We start from the raw sequence: 24,624 nt of genomic DNA, 5'->3' as shown, positions 1-24,624 counted from the left end.
CTCATTTGCTCCCTGATTGGCCTGAATGTCTCTAGCCTTATCCTACACGGACCACTAAGGGTATTTATACTGTAGGAGCGAGGGCATAGGAGCAAGAGCCATCAGAAAAAAAAATCCCAATTCCAATCCAACAGTACATTTATTTTTGTATTATCTGACCTGATTTTGTTCTAAAAATGTGCTTGTAGATCAAACTGGGCTGGAAAAATATCTCTGTGAATGTACTGTCAAAAGCCTTGAGCCGATATGACACAAACACTCCAAAACATTCATTTGCTTTGACCAGATTTTTGTCCTGTGTGCCGTGAGTGAAAGGGCCTGACACACGGTGCAGTGGAGCCTGTGGAGAATGTGTCACGAGTCAAAAGATCCAAGTATGATGTTTGACTTGAAAGTGAAAAGTATTTTTGTGAGAGGAATTGATCTGATTTGATCCATGCTGTACTTTGGCACATACCAATGGGTTTTCCAATCCAGTCCTTTATTTGTAATGCCCATTTCAAAAACACATTTCCAAAGTGCTGCTTAGACAGGTTTAAACAATATTACTGATGATGAAACAGAACAATGAACACATTACTGGTTAATCATGCTAATTCTAAAACAATGAAACTGCAAATCAAATAAGAGATCATAATTTACCAATAAATAAATGGAAAATATCTATAAAATGGGACACGCTGGAGGGACTATGTCTCTCAACTGGCCTGGAAACACCTTGGGGTCCCACCGGAGGAGCTGGAGGACGTGTCTGGGGTGAGGGAAGTCTGGGAGTCTCTAATAAATGAAAATTAAATATAAAACACAGTGGACCAAACAACTCCCACAGTGTTAAAAGTTGGTTTTGTATTGAAATGCATTGAACCTGCTCTAGTATACAGGTATTTGATCTTGGCATACAGACATTTTTTACGCCCCATCCCATCCATCTTTATGTACTCATAAATTAAAATATAAACAGTGTATTAGCAGGTGCTGGTGGTAGGTTAATTGTTGTTTGCATAGCTGCGACGTCAAAATGCTACTTTGCTGCAGAAAGTTGTAAAACGTGCTTTGAAACTCATCACGGTGAAGAGTTGCAATGTAAGAAACGTGTTACAAAGTGAACAATGAATGTCGACCGCTGCTAACAGTTTACGAATCATAACCCAATAAGAAAATTGCACCGTATCTTGCCTGACCATGCTAGCAGGGTTACGAGGACCACAAGACTCCCATGCTGGCCGGCCTCATATTTTGCTGAGCAGTAGTTTAAGACCGGTGGCATTTACACAGCGGGGGCTCGCATGCTGCCTCTTCTGTGTGTTGTGTTGTTGACCTCCGCGAGTCACTTTAGGACACAGAGCTAAGGCCCAGCAGGGTTTAGACAGGACAAGAACTGCAGCGCTAACCTACTGCGCCATGCTAAACCGGGTCCCCTGTTCTTTCTCCACAGCCTCCACAGGAAGTCCCGCCCCCTCCCAGGACCCGTTCACAGCCGCCGGCCCCGGAGCACGAGTGCGCCGGGCCACCGCTGAGGACACCTACTGGGCCTATTCAGGTAAACACTTGCACGCTGCATAAAGACTGCTAAAATGGCTGCCACTTGTTTTGCTCTCACTTACTTGCTTTTGTTCATGTACTATGTTTTTTTCCGTAATGGTTTTTAGTGAGTTGTTTTGGATATATAACAGAATTTATTTTTAGATGAGTTTGATCACACAGCTGTTAAAGTTCTCATACAGTTGAAATGAAATATGTTTTAGATGTTTTTGTGAAATGAGTTAACTTGTTAAGGATTGATTAGTTTCACTTCAGGGGCTCAGAATGTATTCTAAAATGGGAGTTGTGCGTGAATACAAAATTTGTCAAACTTTCTGGGTAATATGGCTGAAAAAAACGCTCTCTTTTTTTTTTTACCCATATTGCCTTATATTGATGGATCACAATTTCAAAAACAAAATTAAATTGGCTTTCAGTGTTGATTTGGTGAACATAAACCAAACAAATCATTCTCATTTTACATTAAAAATAGCAATTTTTTTTCTAAAACTAATTATTTTACTGACAGAGGATTGACTATAGACGTCTCGATTAAAAATAGCCAAGCTGATCAGTCACTTTTAGACATAATCTTTACACGAATCTTGATTAAAAAAAAAAAAAAAAAATGAAATCATTGCCGAGCCCTACTTGGAGCTAAGGGCAACAAAATAATTTACAATGAATTTATCTGTAATAACGTAGCAAAAACTGTCTACTTTTTGTGAATAATATTTGCCTTACAAAATTCCAAAAAATCTACTTAAAAGTGTTGGTACTGCTTATAGAGTAACCTTTACTCGCTGCAGGTTGGCTCTAAACGCCAGATCAGAGAGATACACAGATTTTTGTATCTGAAAAGAACAGCTCCTCTTGTGAGCTGAGATGATGAGAGAGCAGAGCTGTGTTGGTTTGGCTGTGACTGCGATTGTGTTGTGGGCTCTGTGCTGTTTCTTCTCCCTATGCTCCTCACCACAGCTGCTGCTCTGGCCCGGAGCAGTCCCGAGGCACTTTTTGACTTTCGCCCAGCTTCACAAGACAGAAAAAAGCCACTTCCTCTGTCCCTCCTGAGCGCTCTCATTCTCCCATTAATCTTTCACCAAGCATGCGCTGCGAGCTGTAGGCCATATATGAGGTTTTGATGCAAGTTCAGTGTTTTTCCCAAAGCGTTACATGGCCGGCCACGATGCAGAATATTAGCCTCCTTGTTACTTATGACTTATCTGCATATATGAAATGTTTTTTTCTTTTAGAACAACAGCTAAAGTGAATAGGCCAAGTCATAGATATCAAACACTTCCATATGGTGTGTTCACTCTTACACATTCACCACATTAAAATTGGAACTAAACTACAGAACTAAACTTAAACCCAAAAGTAAATCTAAACTACTCCAAGATTAAGGACTAGAACATGTTCAAATCCAGTCCACATCAATTTGCCGGTTATCCAGAATACACACTTCTCCAATGCTTTACAAAGATGTCAGTGTGGATCACAGGTGCATCTCCCTGAGAAAAGATTGGCGTTTTTGACAGGTGGATTAGCCAATCAGAGACATGCATCGATTACAAAAATGCAGAGAGATGTCATTCTGGACTTGCCAGGCTACACATCAAGACTAAAATGGCTCAATTTAGGACCAAATAACAGCAATTGTGAAAGCACCATTAATTTACCCTAGACAAAAGAGTAACTATTAAGTTTTATCTCAGAGAGTTCGGCTGGTTCTGTCTTGGATACTTTCTCCAATTCCACACAAGTGCGTTCACACTTGTCCTTGTTTGTGTCCATTTTAGTTCTGATGTTGACCTGATTTGGACCCAGGACTAGACCTGGGTTAGTCCAGGTCTGGTCCAGGTTTAGTGTAGGTTTAGTCTCAGTTTATCCCAGTGCAGTGTGTGAACCTACCCATAGTATCTTTATATTGCCTTCAAAGCCTGGTGTCCACTGCACGATCTTTTTATTGTTATAAGATTGTTTTGTAAGTCACACTGTGTGTACGGCACAATGTGTACGGCCACACACATAGTGATGCACACGATCAGTCACAGTTACAATGAAAGCGAAACCTTGAAGCGAATATCAGGCTCAAGGCTTCATGTGACAACGTATCCCCAGTGACAATGGCTAATGCTACATGCTAGCTGTGATTTTGCATTTGTAAAAGTTAGTGAGTGAAACAGAAAAAGGGAGAAATAGTCCAGTTCATAACATAAAGATTGATCGGGAGGCCAAGATTCCTAAATATCAGACTTGATTGATATCAGTCACAGCTCGTCTTTGCTCGTACGATGGTTCAAAGTTTGATCTTTGTCCCGGTCTTACTATGAGACCTACAACCCAAGATTTTGACAAACAACTCAAGATTTCCTCCACGATCGGAAATATTTCATTGCAGATGACCAAAATCGCTCAGTGGACACCTGGTTTAAGAGGTGACTAAAGCATCTACTGCTTTTGAAAGTTCAAAGTCTGCCAATCGGGAGAGTGGCTGAAGAGAAGTGTTTGAGCAGAGATCTGCCTTAAAAAGAGAAACACAAAATTATGACAATATCACCAAAACAGCATACTGTCACAGGGATCCGATCACGATTCAGTTATTCAGCCCTCTAAAGCCTATAATTTGGGGGTTTATATGCAGGCCCGATCTCCTGTTCTCACATGTCTGATCACAGCTCTTATGTAACACGCTGATGTAACATGGGGAGAATACAGGCAAGACAGGAAACAACAGAGTGCACAAAGAAGGGCTCCATTCATGTCATGTTTTGTGGCTCACAGCACACCTCACTGTCACCAGAGAGTGTTACGTGAATACAGCTTTATAAAATCTCGAAAGCCTTTTGTCTTTTAACAATTATCCACTGCAGCTTTTTAGATGTTGAAGAATATATATCTTATAACAATAGACAGAGATTTTGAGCTGGTTTACGTTTTGCAGCTCGGTAAATACTGAGCCTATGCACATCAATCAAAAACTGTGGTTGCATCAGTCAATGTCACAGGTTATGATGAGTCGGCAGATGTAATTTAAAAGAAAGAAAGAAAGAAAAAAATAGAGAAAAGATCGACTTCTCTTCTGGTCTATCATCTTATAACTTTGTTCTCTCATCAAAGATACACACAAAGAGGCTTTAGATGTCAGATTCTGTGCAATGCTCCGCCCACAAATGATATGTCATCCATGCTCCCACACGACATAATTATATAAGAGCATGATACAAAACTGTGCACAATAACTTGACAAACCTGATGTGATGTAAAATAGTTTCATTAGCGGGATGCACTCTGATTCTAATGTGACGATGCTCTGATAAGGGAGTGACTTAGCACGGAGAGCAAAGGGAAAAAAGGGAAACTTATAAAACATGTTAATATGTTGTTTTCAGTGAATATAGCATTTTCAAAACAATAAAAGATAACACGGTAATATGTTATGTGTTGGAGGTTAATACTCTAGGTGTAACTGCCTCTTCAAGAAAAAGATGAATAAAAATATTATGAATTGCCCATATTGAAATAGGCTCATACAATCCATCATAATCAAGTCTATGGAGAAATGCATTCTCACTCTAGGCAGTTATTAAAAAGTCAGAATTGTAAGGCAATACAAGATCTGTGTGAGTAGCTGTAGTTCTTCTTGTGAGTAAGTGCCGGGCATCCCCAGATAGCTTGGCACTTGTCAGCACTGTGCTGCTTTTAATCTACCATTCTGATCAGGCAGAGGGCAGGGCGCCCGGCCTGCTCAGGGAGGCCCTGATTGGACTTTGTCAGACCTCTGGAGGACACCGTTAGAATGAGCTAATTAGACCCAATACAACTTTAGTGAAGTTTTCAGAAGTCATCAGAGGAGAGAAAAGACAGATAGTGTAAGTCAAAATGAGATTACCCATGATTCTCTCTGAATAGTAAATACATGCACCTGGACCTCGGGCTGCTTCAAGAACATACTTTATTCAGCACATTCCAGAGCTTCACTGACGCTGTGGAGTCAGTGAAAAATACTTTAATTTCACTTTCTTTTCGCTTAGCTTTCTTACTGATCTGCTTCTTTATTGACAGAATTCTGATTTATTTATGAAACATTAACTTTTAAGATTTGCTCATTCTTCTACTGCAAAAGCTCTAGGCTTATAGCCAACCAATGTTCTACAGAAATTTAGGCAAATGAGCCTAATGAGGAACAATATTTAGCAGATTATATCGACATATTTTTGTAGCTGATCTCATTAACGTTAACTGGAGGCCCTTCTCTGTCAGGTCTGTTACTCAAGTTAGATTTGAATCATGAAAATGTGTTGTTTACATCCATATTGTATTTTTTCTTGAGTTTTCAGAGTTTGCTAATGTGTATATTACCTCTCCAGTATTGACACACATTTATTGAAATTTTACTCCTTTACTCTCCCTCAAGTCATTATTTCAAATATTTCAAACTTAACCCACATTACCACTAATGTAAAGCTCAAGTCTTTATAATTACCACTGTGGATTCCAGCGAGTAGCTTTCTTCGCAGCTCATTCTCACACTTGGAGGTGCTTTACATTTCCCGCTGGTCAATTAAAAAAAGCAAAGGACCCATTTTCCGAACCTTCTGCTCTGTCATTCAAACCTGACCCACATGTTGGTAATAACAATCTCCTGCCCCGTCTTAAGGCCATTCACACCCGTCCGCACACACTTGAGTCAAATTAATTTTCCGAGCACCACAATGTCAAGGCTCTATCAGCAGATACGAGAGGTGAGGCTAATTTGCCCGCTTCTTGTCCGACGGGTTTTTACCGTTTAACAAGCGCACCATCAGAGAGCTCTCACGGCTTTGTGCTACAGTCCTGAAGTGGCCAGATGAAGATAGAAGCGATATATGGCGTAGAGATATACGACGTTCAGAGGAGAGCGCTTTCATTAGTGTTATGCAAAGTGCTGTTGTCCTTTTGATGGCTTCTGTAAATTGAAATGTGTCAGAAGAAAAGGGGAATTTAAACCCGAGAAATGAATCAGCCCCTCGATATGAGATGAAAAGCAGATCATTTGGCACAACTCTGAAACCTGTCACCACTTACTCCTGGATTACTTCTTAACTTGTACAAACAGTTGAACTTTAAAAAAAAAAAAAAAAAAAACTAAACTTTTGTCTTTTTTGACTAGTCATCAAGTAAATAGCTTTTGCACTTGTTTTTGTTGATGAAAAAACCTTGAAAAACATGCATACATCCTGTGAGCTAGTGCACTCCATAGACCTGACTCATCACTTGGCTTGTTTTCATTGAAATGTTGTTGCTTTGGTTTAAGGGACTGGTTGAATATTCTACTTTGCATATGTCAAACTCAGGCCCTGGGGTCAAATCTGGTCTGCGGTGTAATTATATTTGGCCCGTGCGATCATACCAAATGTGCATTAGAGCTGGCCCGCTGGTATATAGCGCCTAGATCACTAATACTACAAATCCCAGAATGCTTTGCTTATACGCTGGTACCCAGTTGAGACCAGTAAGCGCCCCTTCTTTTCATTAACAACCAAGCTACTAGTCACCTCGGCCAAATTAATTACAACAGAGAGAGACATAATTTATCTCATTTATTTACATAAGAAATGAACACTAGTAATGTGCCTTTTATTTTAAATTAAATTTCTCATATGTTTGTAATATCAAGCTTGAGATTTTGTGTTTAAGCAAAATTAAAGTTTGTTTCCATGTGTAAAGATTAAATATGACACATCCGGTGCAATACATTTTTCAGTAAATATTGAGTTTGGCCTGTGAACTTGTCTCAGTTTTTAATTTTGGCCCACTGTGAATTTGCGTTTGACACCTCTGTTCTACTCGGTCAATAACATTAACATTTGTGTTCATCCTAATTTGATAATTTAATCTGATATTATCTGATGTTGAAGTATTTATACGCAGTAGCACTTTATATTTTTACACATTTCTAAACAGTGTTACTTCGATGTATTTGAATGGCTTCTCTGGCACAAAAATTTCCTTCAGGGTTGATAAAGTGATATCTTACCTCTCATTTATTTGGTACCGTTGGCATATTTATGTAATTTTGCTTCTTGTATAGTAGAGCCACTGTGTAACTATGGGTATTTGTATCTGTATTTGTATCCGTAGCGGCATTAAACATTACTGACCCAATTACAGGTTTATTTGACCCGTCCATCAGAACCACTGAGTTAATCAATGCCATTATTTACATGACTAGTACCAGTGGCTTTAAGAGCGATGAAAGTATTGTTTAACAGTTCAAATTTATGACATCCTTTGAGAATTAAAATGTCCTTAACGTTTTGTCTATAAAAACAAAGCTTATACCCATGAATAAGTTAAAATGAACTTGGGTACAGACTTGGATAGATCAAATTTACACTGCAGAGCGATCATTGCCATGTGTTCTCAGAAGTGCAAATGTTTGTGGGGCGTCTCTGTTGTAATGGGTAAAGTTTGTCAGTGCTGCTTCATGTAAACACAGGCAGATCTGGTTCATCTAAGCGTCTAAGAGTCTAACATTTTCACAAATATGTATCTTTGATTTAGGCTTTCTGAAAACAAAACATAAAAAACAGGACATTCTGCTAACGTGGATATCAAGAGCAAACAAACAAACTCGAATCTGTTTTATTATAAGGTCGAAAGTCTAAAAGTCTAAAAATAATATATTGCGTTGTAGCATCTTTTAACATTGTTTTTGGTTGTTACAAATGCGAAGAATGGAATGTCTTTGTAAAATACCTAAAACGGCTTTGTACTTGAAACAAACTTTGACTTTATGTTCAAAACTGCAGAATCTCGATACCCCACCTCTTCATGAGCCGATGTTTATTTACATGGTTTTACTGTTGAAAGAACGCTATGTAATATTTTTTAACCACGTTCTATTGTTTTTAATATAATCGCAAGTAAGTACAAAGCAGTGGGCATGGATAGGGATTAAGCGAAAACAGAATTTCAGATCACTCAAGCCTCAAATACAATAAGACAGTATGGGATCATTCAAAGTAAAACACTCAAAATACAACTTTTAAGGACCCAGTTGAAACACAATTTTACAGTAGAAATGCCTAGAATGAGTCTGGTGATGATTTATGGGCATAAAAACTGTGCGAGGTCTCTACCTCTGACGCAACAATCCTGGGAAAATTCACTACATATTTTGATGATTGCTTAGTTTTACACAGTGTTATTTAAACCATGCTGTGTGAATGAGGTGATATACAACTGCATGTATGTTTTTGATGAGGGAACATGGCTTATGGCTGGTTATGATTAAATGCAAAAAAAATAAAATAAAATTAAAATAAAATAAAGAGTACATTTTGCATAATACTTGTTCTTTAATTAAATAAATAATGAAAAGAATCACCATGAATTAAAATGCTTTTGTTGCAAAACAGCCATGCATTTTCAACATCCATTCATTTTACTTTACACACTGAGGCAGCAGAGCGTCCCACAGACTGACAGAGATGAATCCACTGTGGTATTATGGTTATTGCTGTTGTGTTTCATACTTTGGCGCTTCATGTTTGTGCAATGAGCCTCTAACTGCAGAGAAGGAGCTGATGGTTTTGCTGTAAATTGAATAGAGTGAAGTCATATTAAAGCTTTGGATGTTTCACAGTTGATACACGCACACACACACATACACGCACACACAAACACACACATGCACATAGACCTACACACACTCGCACTCATACACGCACTCACGCATACACACACTCCCACATACACACACACCCACACACACGTACATACACACCCCCTCACACATACACACGCACTCACACACTCACACTTACACACACACGCACACACATACACGCACACCCCAACACACACATAGACCTACACACACTCGCACTCATACACGCACTCACGCATACACACACTCCCACATACACACACATCCACACACATACACACACACCCCCTCGCACATACATACACACATGAACACACACACATACACACATATGCACTCACGCATTCACACATACACACTCACGCACACATACACACAAACACACAACATATTACTTGTTTTATTATAGTAATAGTTAAGTATTATCTTTGTTAGATACTTATTCCTGTACTTTTTGTTTCTCACTAAGTAAAACTGTACAAGTGTCATGATGTCAGTTTTCCCTGTCCTCCCGTGCTCTCTCCCCCTCCCCTACCTGTGTGTCTGGAGCTGGGTGGAGTGCCTGACTCCTCCCGTGCACACCTGGGGTGCATCAGCCTAATCACCACCACCTGCTGCTGAGTACAAGAAGGCTTGGCAGTCTACACTCGGTGCCAGACCGTCCGCGTGTAAAACGTGAATGTTTCTTGCTAAGCTTTGTTATATGGTACTTTCCTGCAAATGCTCATTTGGATTTATGCACCCTCCAGATTCCTGCCTCTACTCGCCCAGCTCCTGCCGCCACGTTCCAGTCCCGGTATCGCTTCCAGCTCGTCTTGTCTCCTGCTCGTCTCGTCTCCTGCTCGTCTCGTCTCCAGCTCGTCTCGTCTCCTGCTCGTCTCGTCTCCTGCTCGTCTCGTCTCCTGCTCGTCTCGTCTCCTGTCCGGTCCTGGTCTCTGGTTTGTCACCCGCTCCCCGCTCTGGTCTTCGTCTGCTCCGCCCGCCCTGGTACCGCACCTGCTTCTATCCCCGTCCTGGTCCTGTCCTGCCCGCCTCTACCTGCACCGCACCCGCCTGACCCGTCTCCCGCTCCCCGGTTCCTGTACCTGCTCTTGTGACCTGTTTAAAGACTGCATTTTCACCGCTGTAAATAAACACTGTTAAAACTGCTCTGGTCTGCATCCTTTGGTCCTATCCGCCGCCTCACGCACTCTCACCCCGAGGCGGTGCTGGGTCAGCACGAACAATCCATTCGAACTCTATTGGAGCTAAATCAGACATTGTCCCAGCAGGTGGCACAGCTTAACCACCAGGTGGCCGCGCTCCTCGTCACCCCGCCTGCTGCAGCTGGAGCGCCACCATGCCTCCCGGAGCCGAGAGGCACGGATCCGGAGCCGTATGCTGGACAACCTCACCTCTGTCGCGGATTCCTGTTCCAGTGCGAGTTCATGTTCCAGCAATGCCCTTCTCGTTTCAGCTCGGGGGCCACCAAGATCCGATATATATGTGGATTACTCCGGGGCAGAGCTCTCCAGTGGGCAGAGGCGCGCCTAATGAAGACGTCTGTGGATAGCCTGGATTTTAATGAATTTGTGTCCACGTTTAAGCTGGTGTTTGACCACCCGCACTACCAGGACAATGCTGCCTCCCGGTTATTGACTCTCAGCCAGGGCTCCAGGACGGTAGCGGATTATTCCATTGAATTCTGGACACATGCGGCGGAGCTGGACTGGACGGACAGCGCGCTGCGGGCTGTGTTTGTGCGGGGCCTGAACGAGACTTTGAAAGATGAATTGGTTTCCCGGGACGAACCCCCCGACCTGCGGACCCTCATCTCCCTCACTCACCGTATAGACAACCGCCTACGGGCTCGTCGCCGAGAGAGACGCCGGTCACCGGCCCCGCCGGAGCCACGCGCTGCCCCGCCCCCGCCGGATGAGCCCATGCAACTCAACAGGACCCTTGTGTCGGCCGAGGAGCGTCAACGGAGGCGTCGTCTGGCCGGGGCTTGCCTCTACTGCGGTGAGCGCGGACATTATGTGGTCACTTGCCCAGTTCGGCCAAAAGGGGGGGCCCACCAGTAGCGCTGGGAGTACTGGTGGGCGAGCAACACATCCTGGACTCTTCTAATAGACTGCGGCTCAGCGCCACCCTGTGCGTTCGCACAGAGACCTTATGCGTTTCCGCCCTTATCGACTCCGGGGCTGAGAGGGACTTTATTGATGCCCAAGTCGCGGAGCAGCTCGGGGTCTACCTGGAGCCCCTCGAACGCCCCTTAAATGCCCAGGGGCTCAATGGACGTTTTCTGGGGCACATCACTCACATCACAGAACCTGTCACCGTGATTCTGTCCGGCAACCACCAAGAGAACCGTCAGTTTCATGTCCTGTCCTCCTCCGCTTCTCCTCTGGTCCTTGGTTACCCCTGGCTACGCGCCCACAACCCTGTTTTCGATTGGGCCAGGGGCGGAGTTTCGGGCTGGAGTCCCGATTGCCACGCCAAGTGCCTTCGGTCCGCCCTCCCTCCGGCCGGGAGGTCCGTTCCTGTCGCTGATCCGTCCCCAGACACCCCCAATCTGTCCTCGGTGCCTGCTGAATATCACGACCTGGGGGAGGTTTTTAGCAAGAGCAAGGCCCTCTCTTTACCGCCCCACCGCCCATATGACTGCGCCATTGACCTCCTGCCGGGTGCCCCACTACCATCTAGCAGGCTATATAACCTGTCTAAACCTGAACGCGAGTCAATGGAGGACTATATCCGTGGGTCCCTGGCTGCCGGAATCATCCGCCCGTCCACTTCACCCGTGGGAGCGGGGTTCTTCTTTGTGGCTAAGAAGGACAAATCCCTGCGGCCTTGCATTGATTACCGGGGTCTGAACAATATAACTGTAAAGAATAAATACCCGCTTCCCTTACTGGACTCGGCATTTACGCCCCTCCACGGTGCGACCATCTTCTCCAAGTTGGATTTGCGGAATGCGTACCACCTGGTGCGCATCAGGGAGGGAGACGAATGGAAGACGGCCTTCAAGACACCCCTGGGACATTTCGAATACTTGGTTATGCCCTTCGGTCTCACCAACGCCCCTGCCGTATTCCAAGCCCTCATCAACGATGTGCTCCGTGATTTCCTTAACCGATTCGTCTTTGTTTACTTGGATGACATCTTGATTTTCTCGCGGTCCCCCCAGGAGCATCACCAGCACGTTCGCCAGGTTCTCCAGCGCCTCCTCGAGAATAAACTGTTCGTGAAAGCTGAGAAATGCGAGTTTCACGCAGAGGAGGTCAGCTTTTTGGGCTTCATTGTGGGGCGGGGCCAAGTAAGAGCTGATCCTGAAAAGATCCAGGCTGTCACTGAGTGGCCCGTTCCTACCAGCCGGAGACAGCTCCAGAGATTTATCGGCTTTGCCAATTTTTATAGACGTTTCATCCGGGATTTTAGTAGGGTTATCTCGCCCTTAACTAAACTCACCTCTCCTGCTTTGCAGTTTGCCTGGTCTCCTGAGGCGCAGACAGCCTTCGAGAAGCTTAAGAGACTATTTACCTCCGCTCCCATCCTGCACCAGCCCGACCCTTCACGGCAATTCATCGTGGAGGTCGACGCCTCCGACTCGGGAGTGGGGGCCGTGCTTTCGCAGAGGTTCGACCCCCACAACCGCCTCTGTCCCTGCGCCTTCTTTTCCCGGCGATTGTCCTCGGCCGAGGTCAATTATGACGTGGGGGATCGGGAGCTCCTTGCCGTAAAGCTGGCCTTGGAGGAGTGGCGCCACTGGCTCGAAGGGGCGGAGCAACCATTCATCGTCTGGACCGACCATAAAAACTTGGAGTACATCCAGTCCGCCAGGCGCCTCAATCCCCGTCAAGCTCGTTGGTCCCTCTTCTTCAGCCGCTTCAACTTTCTCCTCACCTACCGCCCCGGATCTCGGAACGTCAAACCAGATGCCCTCTCCCGCCAGTTCGCCCTGGAGGATAGCCCGGTCACCGCAGAAACAATTATCCCCTCCTCGTGTGTGGTGGCCGCGGTCCATTGGGATATCGAGGACACCGTCCGAGAGGCCCAGACCAACGACCCCGACCCAGGTAACGGCCCTCCAGATAAACTGTTTGTTCCCGATTCTGTCCGGTCTCAGGTGCTCCAGTGGGTCCATGCCTCCCGTTTCGCCTGCCATCCTGGTGCCGGTCGCTCTCTCTCCCTCCTCAGGAGACGCTTCTGGTGGCCCACGATGGACACAGACACCCGGGCTTATGTCGCCGCCTGCCAGGTATGTGCTCGGGCCAAGGCCTCCCACTCACCCCCTTCTGGTCTCTTGCATCCTCTCCCAGTTCCTCGTCGCCCTTGGTCCCACATCGCCTTGGACTTCGTGACGGGCCTTCCCCCTTCCCAGGGGAACACGGTGGTTCTCACCATTGTGGACCGCTTCTCCAAGGCCGCCCATTTCGTTGCCCTGCCTAAGCTCCCCACAGCCAAAGAAACTGCCGACCAGCTGACCAGTCATGTCTTCCGACTCCACGGCATCCCGGTGGACATCGTGTCCGACAGAGGGACCCAATTCACCTCTCAGGTATGGCGGTCTTTCTGCAACAGTTTGGGGGCCACGGTTAGCCTCACGTCCGGGTTCCATCCACAATCTAATGGGCAGACGGAGCGGGCCAACCAAGACCTGGAGTCGGCCCTACGGTGCACAGCCTCCGCCAACCCCGCGACCTGGAGTACTCACCTGCCCTGGATAGAGTACGCTCACAACTCCCTCGTGAGTTCCGCCACTGGTATGTCTCCCTTCGAGGCATCGCTGGGATATCAACCCCCTCTCTTTCCCACGGAGGAGAGGGACCTCGCCGTCCCGTCTGTTCAGCGCCATCTCCAGCGCTGTCGCCGGATCTGGAAGAAGGCCAGGGCGGCCCTTCTTCGGGCTGGAGCGCGCACTAAGGCGACGGCCGATCGCCACCGTGTCCCGGCGCCCGTATACCAACCTGGCCAGATGGTTTGGCTCTCCGCCAAGACGGTCCCGCTGAAGACGGACTCCCGTAAGCTGTCCCCCCGATTCCTGGGACCGTTTAAGATCATGAGGATCATAAATCCATCGGCGGTGCGCCTCCAGTTACCCCCGTCTCTCCGGATTCATCCGACCTTTCACGTCTCCCAGGTTAAACCAGTCCGGACCAGCGACCTGTGCCCTCCGGCCGATCCCCCACCGCCCGCCCGAGTCATTGACGGCCACCCGGCGTTCACCGTCCGCCGCCTGATTGACGTTCGTCGCCGTGGTAGGGGCCTCCAGTACCTCGTCGATTGGGAGGGTTACGGTCCGGAGGAGCGATCCTGGGTGCCCAGGGCACGCATTCTGGATCCCGACATGGTGAGAGACTTCCACCGCGCTCATCCTGACAAGCCTGGGGGTCCACCAGGAGGTGGACCTTAGGGGGGGGGTACTGTCATGATGTCAGTTTTCCCTGTCCTCCCGTGCTCTCTCCCCCTCCCCTACCTGTGTGTCTGGAGCTGGGTGGAGTGCCTGACTCCTCCCGTGCACACCTGGGGTGCATCAGCCTAATCACCACCACCTGCTGCTGAGTACAAGAAGGCTTGGCAGTCTACACTCGGTGCCAGACCGTCCGCGTGTAAAACGTGAATGTTTCTTGCTAAGCTTTGTTATATGGTACTTTCCTGCAAATGCTCATTTGGATTTATGCACCCTCCAGATTCCTGCCTCTACTCGCCCAGCTCCTGCCGCCACGTTCCAGTCCCGGTATCGCTTCCAGCTCGTCTTGTCTCCTGCTCGTCTCGTCTCCTGCTCGTCTCGTCTCCAGCTCGTCTCGTCTCCTGCTCGTCTCGTCTCCTGCTCGTCTCGTCTCCTGCTCGTCTCGTCTCCTGTCCGGTCCTGGTCTCTGGTTTGTCACCCGCTCCCCGCTCTGGTCTTCGTCTGCTCCGCCCGCCCTGGTACCGCACCTGCTTCTATCCCCGTCCTGGTCCTGTCCTGCCCGCCTCTACCTGCACCGCACCCGCCTGACCCGTCTCCCGCTCCCCGGTTCCTGTACCTGCTCTTGTGACCTGTTTAAAGACTGCATTTTCACCGCTGTAAATAAACACTGTTAAAACTGCTCTGGTCTGCATCCTTTGGTCCTATCCGCACCGTTACGACAACAAGTACTTATACTATTACACTAATCATCACACTGTTGTTGTGTCCTTGGGCAAAATGAGTAAAAAAGTATCACAGTTTTTCATAAAGAGGTGATAATCTTGTTTAAAAATACCCGTGCTGATTATTAATGTGTAGATTCTCTATTTTGATTAAAATATGATTTATTGCACAGCTGGAGGGGCAGTTGGCACATATCGGCAGTCACTCCACCCCGGGGCAACTGTGGCTATAGAACGACCAACTCTGACAACTCTTTTCCATAGTTTAGATTGAAGTTGCGATACATTTTTTACCCTAGTTTATGTTTAGTGTTGCTATGGTTACGCCTTGATTTAGCCCTGTGCTGTCTGTATATTAGCCGTCAGCCCCTGCACACTGCGCGCCCTTCCCATAAAACACTTTAGTCCCTCCCGTTCGGTCTGTCCTGATATATTTGTCTGATCCACTAATTTACTAGAGCAAGAAAAGTAAGACAAAACGAATGCAATAATAAACAATGGAAGATTCATTCGCAGTGGCCACGAGCGTTCAAGGACAATTGTGAGCGCTCTAACTCATAAAAACCACAGCCATCACTTTTACTCTGTGTCCGGCTGGGGAGCGTCGCCATGGAATCGATAGACAAGAAAAATATAGATGGGTTAAATAATATAAGTGTAATTGTGGGAGTGCGTTTGTGAATTAACTGGATATTGGACAACTAGACATAGCTGAGTAAGGATTTCTCTGACCACGCACAAGGGCATGTCCCAAGTTACATTTATTCCTGTCTCAGTCATAGCTTGTGTTTTTCATTCAGGATTCAGGATTTAATAAAGCTACTCATGTACTATAGCTGCCTGGGATCCAGAATAAACATTTTAATAGCTTACGAACATGTGAATCTCCCTGGTTTTCAGATGGCCGTGATTGACAGGTGGATTAGCCAATCAGGGACACGCATCATCTGTCCGTATCAAAACAAATATGGCTGCTTACGAGGAAAAAAGAAAGTATATATATTGCAAAATCTGAGAGGAGAGAAATCATTTTATTTGTGAAGCTGCTTTGTTTCACATGCATCTCTGAAATAAACGATTGACTGCACGATTATGTTTTGTCAGGCTCGAGATGCGACGCGACGGAGGAAGCGACCGGGCTGATATTCAGAAAAAAAATACTAAAGACTTTATTCTGGGTTTTCCTATAGGTCTAGAGTAAATTAAAGATTTTGTTCATGGTTTCAATAACTGTAAAATTGTAATGTTTCTTTTTAGTAATCACTAGAATTTACTTACACTAATACAATCTCAATTTATGTATTTGTTTTGTTTTATTTCATTTTTTATTTTATTATTTGATGCAGCTCCAGGTAATTAACAGAAACTCTATGACAACGCAATGTGTTTGAACATCAATTTTATTATTTTGGTGAGATACTAGCAAGGTTAGTCATTGTTCACTTTTCTTTGTAGTTTTCAAAAAAAAAAATAAAAAAAATCTGTTTTTCTTTTTCAATGATTTGGAAATATAGTTGTTATTTTGTTCTGCTATTTCACCGTTAGATACTGCTATTTGTCTGTGTTCCAGGGATGAAATATCACGTAAAGTAATGACAAAAAATAGGACTGAGAGCAAACATGGGCTCTTTGTAAAACATCGCCCCGTTGCATCCAGGTACATGCCCTAATTTTGCTTTAACATTATAGTACAAATCTATGTGTTGACTCCATATCGACATCACTTTGCCATATTTAATTCTTATATACACTTGTTTTGGCTCTGTTTAGTCTTTTTTACCCTTTGGTTGAGTAGGAAAAAATTGTATACAGTGGTCCCTCATTTATACACTTTTCTCACACAGGCATTAACATTTCCTCACAGTTCTCTCTTGTTTAAACACTCTCAAAGTTCAAACCTTCGTATATTATATCCCCATTCCTCGATGATCATTTTAAATTTGTTACTAACTTGTCTCTGCTCGAGCGGTATCCGCAGAGGCGCCTCTCCGTGCAGAGAAACACTTTTAAGTCCAAAGCGTTTCTGAAATTTGTCGGTGCTGAACGTTTCATCGACATTGTGGGTTTTGTCGGGGAGAAAACTTGCAAACATACAGCACTTCAGAGTCACACTGCGATCCAACATTTATGTAAGTGTACTAATATATTGTTCTCACCAGTCTCTTGAGGCTGTGGGTATAGTTTCAGTGTAGTTAGCTCCTCCCTTCAGACAGATAAGGCAGTGTCCACCAGTAATCTGACCAGAACTGAAGAAACGGCTTGGATGAGCAGCAAAACGTCTTCACTCCTGCAACTTTTTTATCCACTTGACAGATGTTATATTTTTCTTTTAGCATGGCTCATAAATGGACGACTGAGAGACACATAGACATAGTAAACACTATGTTAAATGAATTAAACTAACTAGTATAAAATATCACATTAATATCCTTATACAGTGGTCTCTCGCTATATCGCGGTTCACCTTTCGTGGTCTCGCAGATTTTTTTGTGTGCATTTTTACATGCTTTTTTACAGTGTATGAACGTGCATTGTGTTCTGCGTCCTGATTGGTTAAGGGACTGTAGACCATTGTCAATCACTCTCCTCCGTGCCGTGTCTCCTGTACAGTACAGAATGTGTCCAGCTTGTCAAATTTACATAAAAGTTTGATAAACACTACAGTGGAGTGACGACAGGACAAAGAGGCACGGTCAGAGGAACTGTGAAATACACGCAAGTCACTATTAATTAATTAAAAGAAGAGAGTAATGTGAGAAAATGTTAATGCCTGTCTGAGAAAAGTGTATAAAGTGTGTGGTGAGGGGTTTTACAGCTGCAAGACATATATAATAACTAAAAAATAAAGCTGACTACTTTGCAGATTTCGCCTATTGCGAGTTATTTTTACAACGTAACCCCCGTGATAAACGAGGGACCACTGTATATCCTACAACATACTGAATAATGCTTTTCCTCTCATACTCTTCCATACTTCTTACAACAAGCTGCACAATTTCTTAATACAATTTACAAATCAAATATCAAAGCTAGATTCAGTTCCCAGTGTTGCAATTCAAATCAAAATATTGCATCTTTCCAATGGGGAAAGGTCCTCACAAAATCCTTCAGATCAGGAAGGAATCATTTGAATAAAAATAAGTGAATTTCAAAGATTTCAGATGCTCAAGATGCAATTTGGATTTTCTTGTGAATATCTGTACATCTTTATACATATGTGAAATACTGAGCCCACATCTATACTGTCGATATGTTGACTTTTGCGGCAACAGCTTTGACTGGTGGTGTTTTTTTTTTCTTTTCGTATTGTCCACATAATTCAGTGTTGATGGAACACAGCGAGAATGATGGACTGGAGCGCACAGGCGGGTCTGAGCTGCGATGCCAAAGGGGTGGAAGATTAAAATGGAGATGAACTGATAAATATGACAAAGGTCCGGAAAATGGTGCTTGTGTGCAGGAGATAAAAAACAAGGCCGCACATGAGGATGCGTGGAATGAGAAAAATAAATGGGAGCAGACCCCCCGTGGGCCGGAGCCGAGCCGGAGCTTCGGATGTGCCCAGACAATGGAAAACACATTTAACCATACCACTTTTGAGAACTTCATCATTTACAAATTACGCGTGCCGTGGATTCGCGAAAGGCATTATCATAACATATTCTCGCTCCCAAGTTCGCACAGCAACAGCAATGCTATTCCATTTCATTTAATAGTTCATACTTCAACAAGCACATTAGCATACATTAGAGCGCAGATAGGAGTAATTTTGCCGGGCTGAGGTGGGAGGAACAGAGTATAGATGGGAACAATGTGACGCTTTATGCATCTTGCTGTTATAAATTGAACTGTGAGATGCTCAGCGGTACGTAGGAATCTAGCACTTTCAGTTTCATTTTTAGACGGCATATATTTTTCAATAAAGCTCCCGCTGACAAGATGGAAAAGCTATTGAAGCACGTTAAGAGCAAATGTACAAGAGCCTCTTCTGTCAGCCCAAAACAACACAGACAGGATTTCATGACAACAATACTGCAAATATTACTCGTATCAAAACAGCATGATGTTTTCGGGGTTCTTTTTATATTTAAATGCAGTACTAAGATGATGCAATATGTTTGTGTTTATTACGATTATCAGTATTTTTTTTTTTTTTAGCACAGTCTTGAGTTCAGATATATTTGCATGTCAGACAATTACTAGCTGTTTCCATATGAATTTGTTTGTGTTTTACAACCAGCATACACTAGTAACATATAAACATCCTTTTAAATGTAAATCAAGTTGAAGTGAGAAGAAGCTTTTGTGAGAATGTATAATAATGCTCACTGTAAAAGAGGGGAGAGCTGCATACATGTGGATAATATAGCAGATTATTCAACTCAATTTATATAGCACATTTAAAAAACAACCCGAGCCGACCAAAGTGCTTCACATAAAAGTCAACAAAGAGGCAAAAATACAGATAACGCGATGCAAAGGCAAAGAACAGTAAAACACCAAGAGATCCTGTTTAGATAGTATTAAATGCCAGGGAGAAAAGGTAGGTTTTCAGTCTAGTCTTAAACTGCGTTCAGATACTTAAAAGCTGTTACCACCATCAACACTTCCACATGTACTAACAGAATCAGATGTTTGGTGGGTTTTTTATGACTACAATCCATGTGACAGTGTATTTGGTTATTAACAGTGAAAGCCAGCTTGCCATAATAAATAATTGTTCAGCATCCAGATTTTTGTTTGGGCAATGAAAAGTAGAGGGAATATTTCATTTTTAACTTTCTATTGCTAGGATCTGACAGGCAAAGAGACAATATTGACAATACAGTAGTCCCTCGTTTACCGCGGGGTTACGTTCTAAAAATAACCCGCAATAGGCGAAATCCGCAGAGTAGTCAGCTTTATTTTTTTTTAACAATTATTATATATGTTTTAAGGCTGTAAAACCCCACACCACACACTTTATACACTTTTTTCAGACATGCATAACATTTTCACAGTTTCACAGTTCCTCTGACCACGCCTGGCGCTGTCCGTTGTAGTGTCGATCGAATATTTATGTAAATTTGGCTGAATACATTCTGTACTGTGCAGGAAACACAGCACGGAGGAGACTGATGGACAATGGTGTACAATCCCTTAGCCAATCAGGACACAGAACACAGTGCGCATTCATACACTGTACAAAAAGCATGTAAAATTGTGCAAAAACAGCAACCGCAATATAGCGAGGGACCACTGTATTGTGAATATTGTTTCTAAGATTTGCATATATATCATGTGTATTGACATGTGTAGTAGTAAAAAAAAAATGCTGAAGAAAAGCAGACCAAAACTAAAAATGTGTTGTTATCTCCCAAACACATTTTGGTGTATTTCTGACATATTACCAAAATATATTACCGGAGATACTTCAACAATGTAAAAATATAAACATATATACATTTTTGTCAATATAGCCAACAGAAAAGGAACTGCAGTAGTTCAGTTTGAAAATACAGAAAAGTTCCATGTATGTGTCCAGGTTATTTTTTTATTGTCACGGCTATCTGGGCCATTTTTATATCTGCAAACCACATATCCACAGGAATTGTTATTTTAGATGCTGTTATTTGTCAGTGGTCCTGGGATACAACCAAGTTCTTGGACAGTCTGACCAGCCCAGTGCAGACACTACATCACTGCCTCCCACACCTGTCCGCACTAAAAATGAGCTCAGTTTTCATCAACACAAATGCTAACGGAGTGATGAATTCTGCCCGAGCATAGACGGATATTTTATTCAGCTGCAAATGACTGCACGCATCGACTTGAAATAGATGTTGTTGAAAAGAAGTGACCCGACTCCCATCTGAAAAGACGAAGCTATTTTGGAGCTAGCTTGGCGTTTGCCGAATGAGCCTACCTGATATAAACTTGATGGATATTAGCCTCCAGAGTCCTCCAAAGACATCAGGGCTACTCAAGGACTTCTTGAGCAGGGTGGAAATATTATGATGGTGGTTGGGGATCCGAATCAATGCTTTTCAAGATGGTTTGATCCGGCATTAGACACGCAGTCGCTGACACAATCAGGGTGAGTAGTCATATAATGCCGAGACCCTTGCACCTCACACGGACAGAGCGACCGGGCGGCATTCATCTAATCAGTAGACAGACTCCTATAGGCATTTATATGATGACACAGGCAATATACAGACACAAGGTTGATTGAAGAGATCTCGTCCCCGTCCCCCGCGTCCTCTGAATCTGTCAGTATAAAGTATATCGCTAACTCAATTTCCCCGCATCTTAGACAAGACTCACTTTATTATTTTTAGCCAACAGACCAAAGACACACTGGCATTGCTTCATTGTTGTCATAGTCTGACAAGAATAATATTCTATCTGGCATTACAATGGCTAAATGACTAGACCGTAAACTTGTCTAAGGAGTGGGTCAGGGTGGTCAGGTGCATGAAGCAGCAAACTTAGTAAAATAAACAATGGTTGATATAGTATAGATTTAGCAGATAAGATGACATACTAAGACAAAATGAAAATTTGTGGCTAAACAAAATCAACACTACTTTGTAACCGGTTAGACTTGAGCTACATGAAATCAGTAATATCTGGAGCTATTTACCATCTAAAAACATTGTAAAAATCAAAGGTGTACTGGACTCAGAGTACAGTAGATGAGATTACTCTAACGGCCTGCTCACTGGCCTCTCCAAACCAGCGTTACGACAGCTGCAGTACATCCCGAACGCTGCTGCTCAGGTCCTAACTAGAACCAGGAAATACGATCATATAAGTCCTGTGCTCAGGTCTCTGCACTGGCTCCTTTGGCTCAAAGAATAGCCTTTAAAGCAGCTCTGCTTGTGAACAATTCTCTGTGGCCTAGCAACAAAGTACATCTACCACATGTTAGAACCATATGAACTCGCACTTTGAGGACTTCAGGGACTGGCCTCCTGCTGGTGCCCAGAGTCAGGACTAAACATGGGGAATCAGAGTTTCAGTTTTATGCAGCTAAAACCTGGAACAGTCTTCCTGAAGATGTGAGACAGGCCTCTACTTTGACAATGTTTAAATCCAGTCTCAAAACTGTTCTGTTTCACTGTGCACCTGACTGAAATTATATGGTTTGAGAGAAGCGCTAAGCTACAACCTGCCATCTGTTTGCAAAAGCCTGATCCATTGAGAAAGAGTTGTGGTTGCTAGCAGAGGTGGAATGTAATTTATTGAAAATACTCACATTACTGTAACTGAGTACATTTTGGGGGTAATTATACTTTTTTGAGTAGATGTTTGAACCTGTATTTGTGCTTGTAATTTTGTATAATTCTAGCTATGCAATTTCAGTTAGTTAAATTTTAAATCATAGAAGTTACATCCACAGCTGCACCTGCAACTTTCTATATCTACAAACACACATAACAGCACATAGTTTAAAATGACTGCTAAAATTGTGAAGTTGTTAAGTACAATTGTGCCAGGAGTACTAATTGTGTAGCTGCATTATTAGCCGTGTAACATTACTTTTACTTGAGTACAAATTGTAAATACTCTGTCCAGCACTGGTTGGTAATCATAAAACCTGGCCCAGATGACTACAAGTGAAACTGCCTGCTATAACTATATGCTAGTCCCATCTTCCAAGTCAGGTTACTTTCCGACACCCATCTAGAATAGAAAAAAACCCGTTCAGAAGGCTTCATTAAAATCTGACAAGGCTTTAACATATCAAAGCTGAAATTGTTCCTCTCAAGGCCCACGTCTTTGTTTCTTGTGCGTGCTAAAAAATTCACTGGCAGCGCTCCACATTGCCACATTAGGCGAGAACGTGGAGATGGGAGGCCGACAGGGGGTGAACACCAATGAGACAAAGTGAAAATAAGAATGGAAGGGTGTAGACGCGCTGACGACAAGTGTGGAACAGCTAATGATCGGCATGTCTCTAACTGTCTCTGACTTGCACCTGCTTTTACTGTCACGTCACTCTTCTGGAGGCGAGTTATTTTGTATTGCGCAGACAAATATGAGGAAATAAACGGAAATAAAATCGTACAAAATGACAGATTCTTTGAGTAATGTAAACAGAGCTGAAATGTTAACTGGAAATGTTACCTGAGCGGGAGTCGTGCTGCCTAAACTAAACACTAAACTGTGCATGTGGTGTTTGAATAGCAATGAATAAAATTGCCAAATAAGGACTATGGAGAGTAGTCCTTATTAGTGCAAACTTAGTGGCTGCAGGGGCGGAGTTTGAAATGCGGATACCTTTTCCTTATACCTCCATACTCCGCCCCTCTTCCCCCTTTCACTCTTTTCTTTAGTCCTCAAGGTACTGCCCAGTTTAGCATCTACTCTCGAAATGTGTTTTTTGGCAGCGTTTAAGTGTCTAGTCCTGCTTTAAGTTTATATTAACCAAGCGGTTTATTAGTGACGTACTTAGACAAAACATACGACGTAAAAAACACACAAACAAATTGGAAAAAAATATCAAAAGTTACTCAAATAGAAATAATAAATCTGACAATATAAAGTACTTTTGAGCATTATTCAAAAAGGATTCATCAAAAAAGGTGTAATCATATTCCTTTTTGTTATTATTTGTCTAAAGTTTGTAAAATTGAGTGTCAAACATGCTCGTTGTTCACATAAGACATCAAAACAAAACGCTCATGTCAATCGCATTATTTACCACGGTATTCCAGATAAAATGTAAATAACTGAATTTTAAATGACCTGAAAAGATGAGAGTTTAGTCCGGGGCGACTGCAGGTACAGTGAGAACAATTTTAGTCTTTAAACTGGATAATTTCATTCGTTCAGATGATTTATGGTAAAGAGACTCTCATGGGCATATTGTCACCGAATATAGATTTTCAGGCCTTTCTTTGTGTGAACCTTTTGACTCCTACACTCCAATTATAAATTCATCCATCTTTCAGACTATACCATGTGCCTTTGTTGAATGAGTTAAATGATTTCAATTAAAATCCTCATTCACTTGGATCTGCTTGACTGGCCTCACAACCCACAATATATGCTGGGGAGATGTTGGTTTTAATTGCAATCTTCACTATTTTTATTATGTGTGGGTTCAAATGAAGAAGCTATTAAAGTCTATAATGGGAATATTTGAAGTATGGCTGCACATGGTCGAAGTAGTGGGTGTACTGCCTCGAGATGTTTCACCACCCGTGTCAGCTGAGACCACTTTGAAAGAGTCTCCAAACCAAAACAATTGACTTAAAACTTGTTATAAATGTTTGGAGCGATCCAGTCATGCATTATGAGCATCCTAATTATTCACCACGATGAGTTTATTAGCGCTTTTCACAACG

The 24,624-nt window shown here is 43.5% G+C and overlaps 1 protein-coding gene across 1 annotated transcript in view; it reads left to right on the top strand.

Annotated features, from left to right (window-relative positions):
- LOC117370822 (receptor-type tyrosine-protein phosphatase gamma-like) overlaps positions 1-24,624 on the top strand; it is a 356,737-nt gene that overhangs the window by 99,780 nt on the left and 232,333 nt on the right. Inside the window, exon 2 of the mRNA XM_055221797.1 lies at positions 1,436-1,540. Coding sequence (XP_055077772.1) covers positions 1,436-1,540 — 105 coding nt within the window. The remainder of the gene's footprint in view (positions 1-1,435; positions 1,541-24,624) is intronic.

Source organism: Periophthalmus magnuspinnatus, chromosome 5 (assembly GCF_009829125.3).
Source record: "Periophthalmus magnuspinnatus isolate fPerMag1 chromosome 5, fPerMag1.2.pri, whole genome shotgun sequence".
In the NCBI taxonomy this organism is placed as follows: Eukaryota; Metazoa; Chordata; class Actinopteri; order Gobiiformes; family Gobiidae; genus Periophthalmus; species Periophthalmus magnuspinnatus.
The sequence above is the reverse complement of the archived record's forward strand: the minus strand, read 5'-3'. Positions and strand labels throughout refer to the sequence as shown.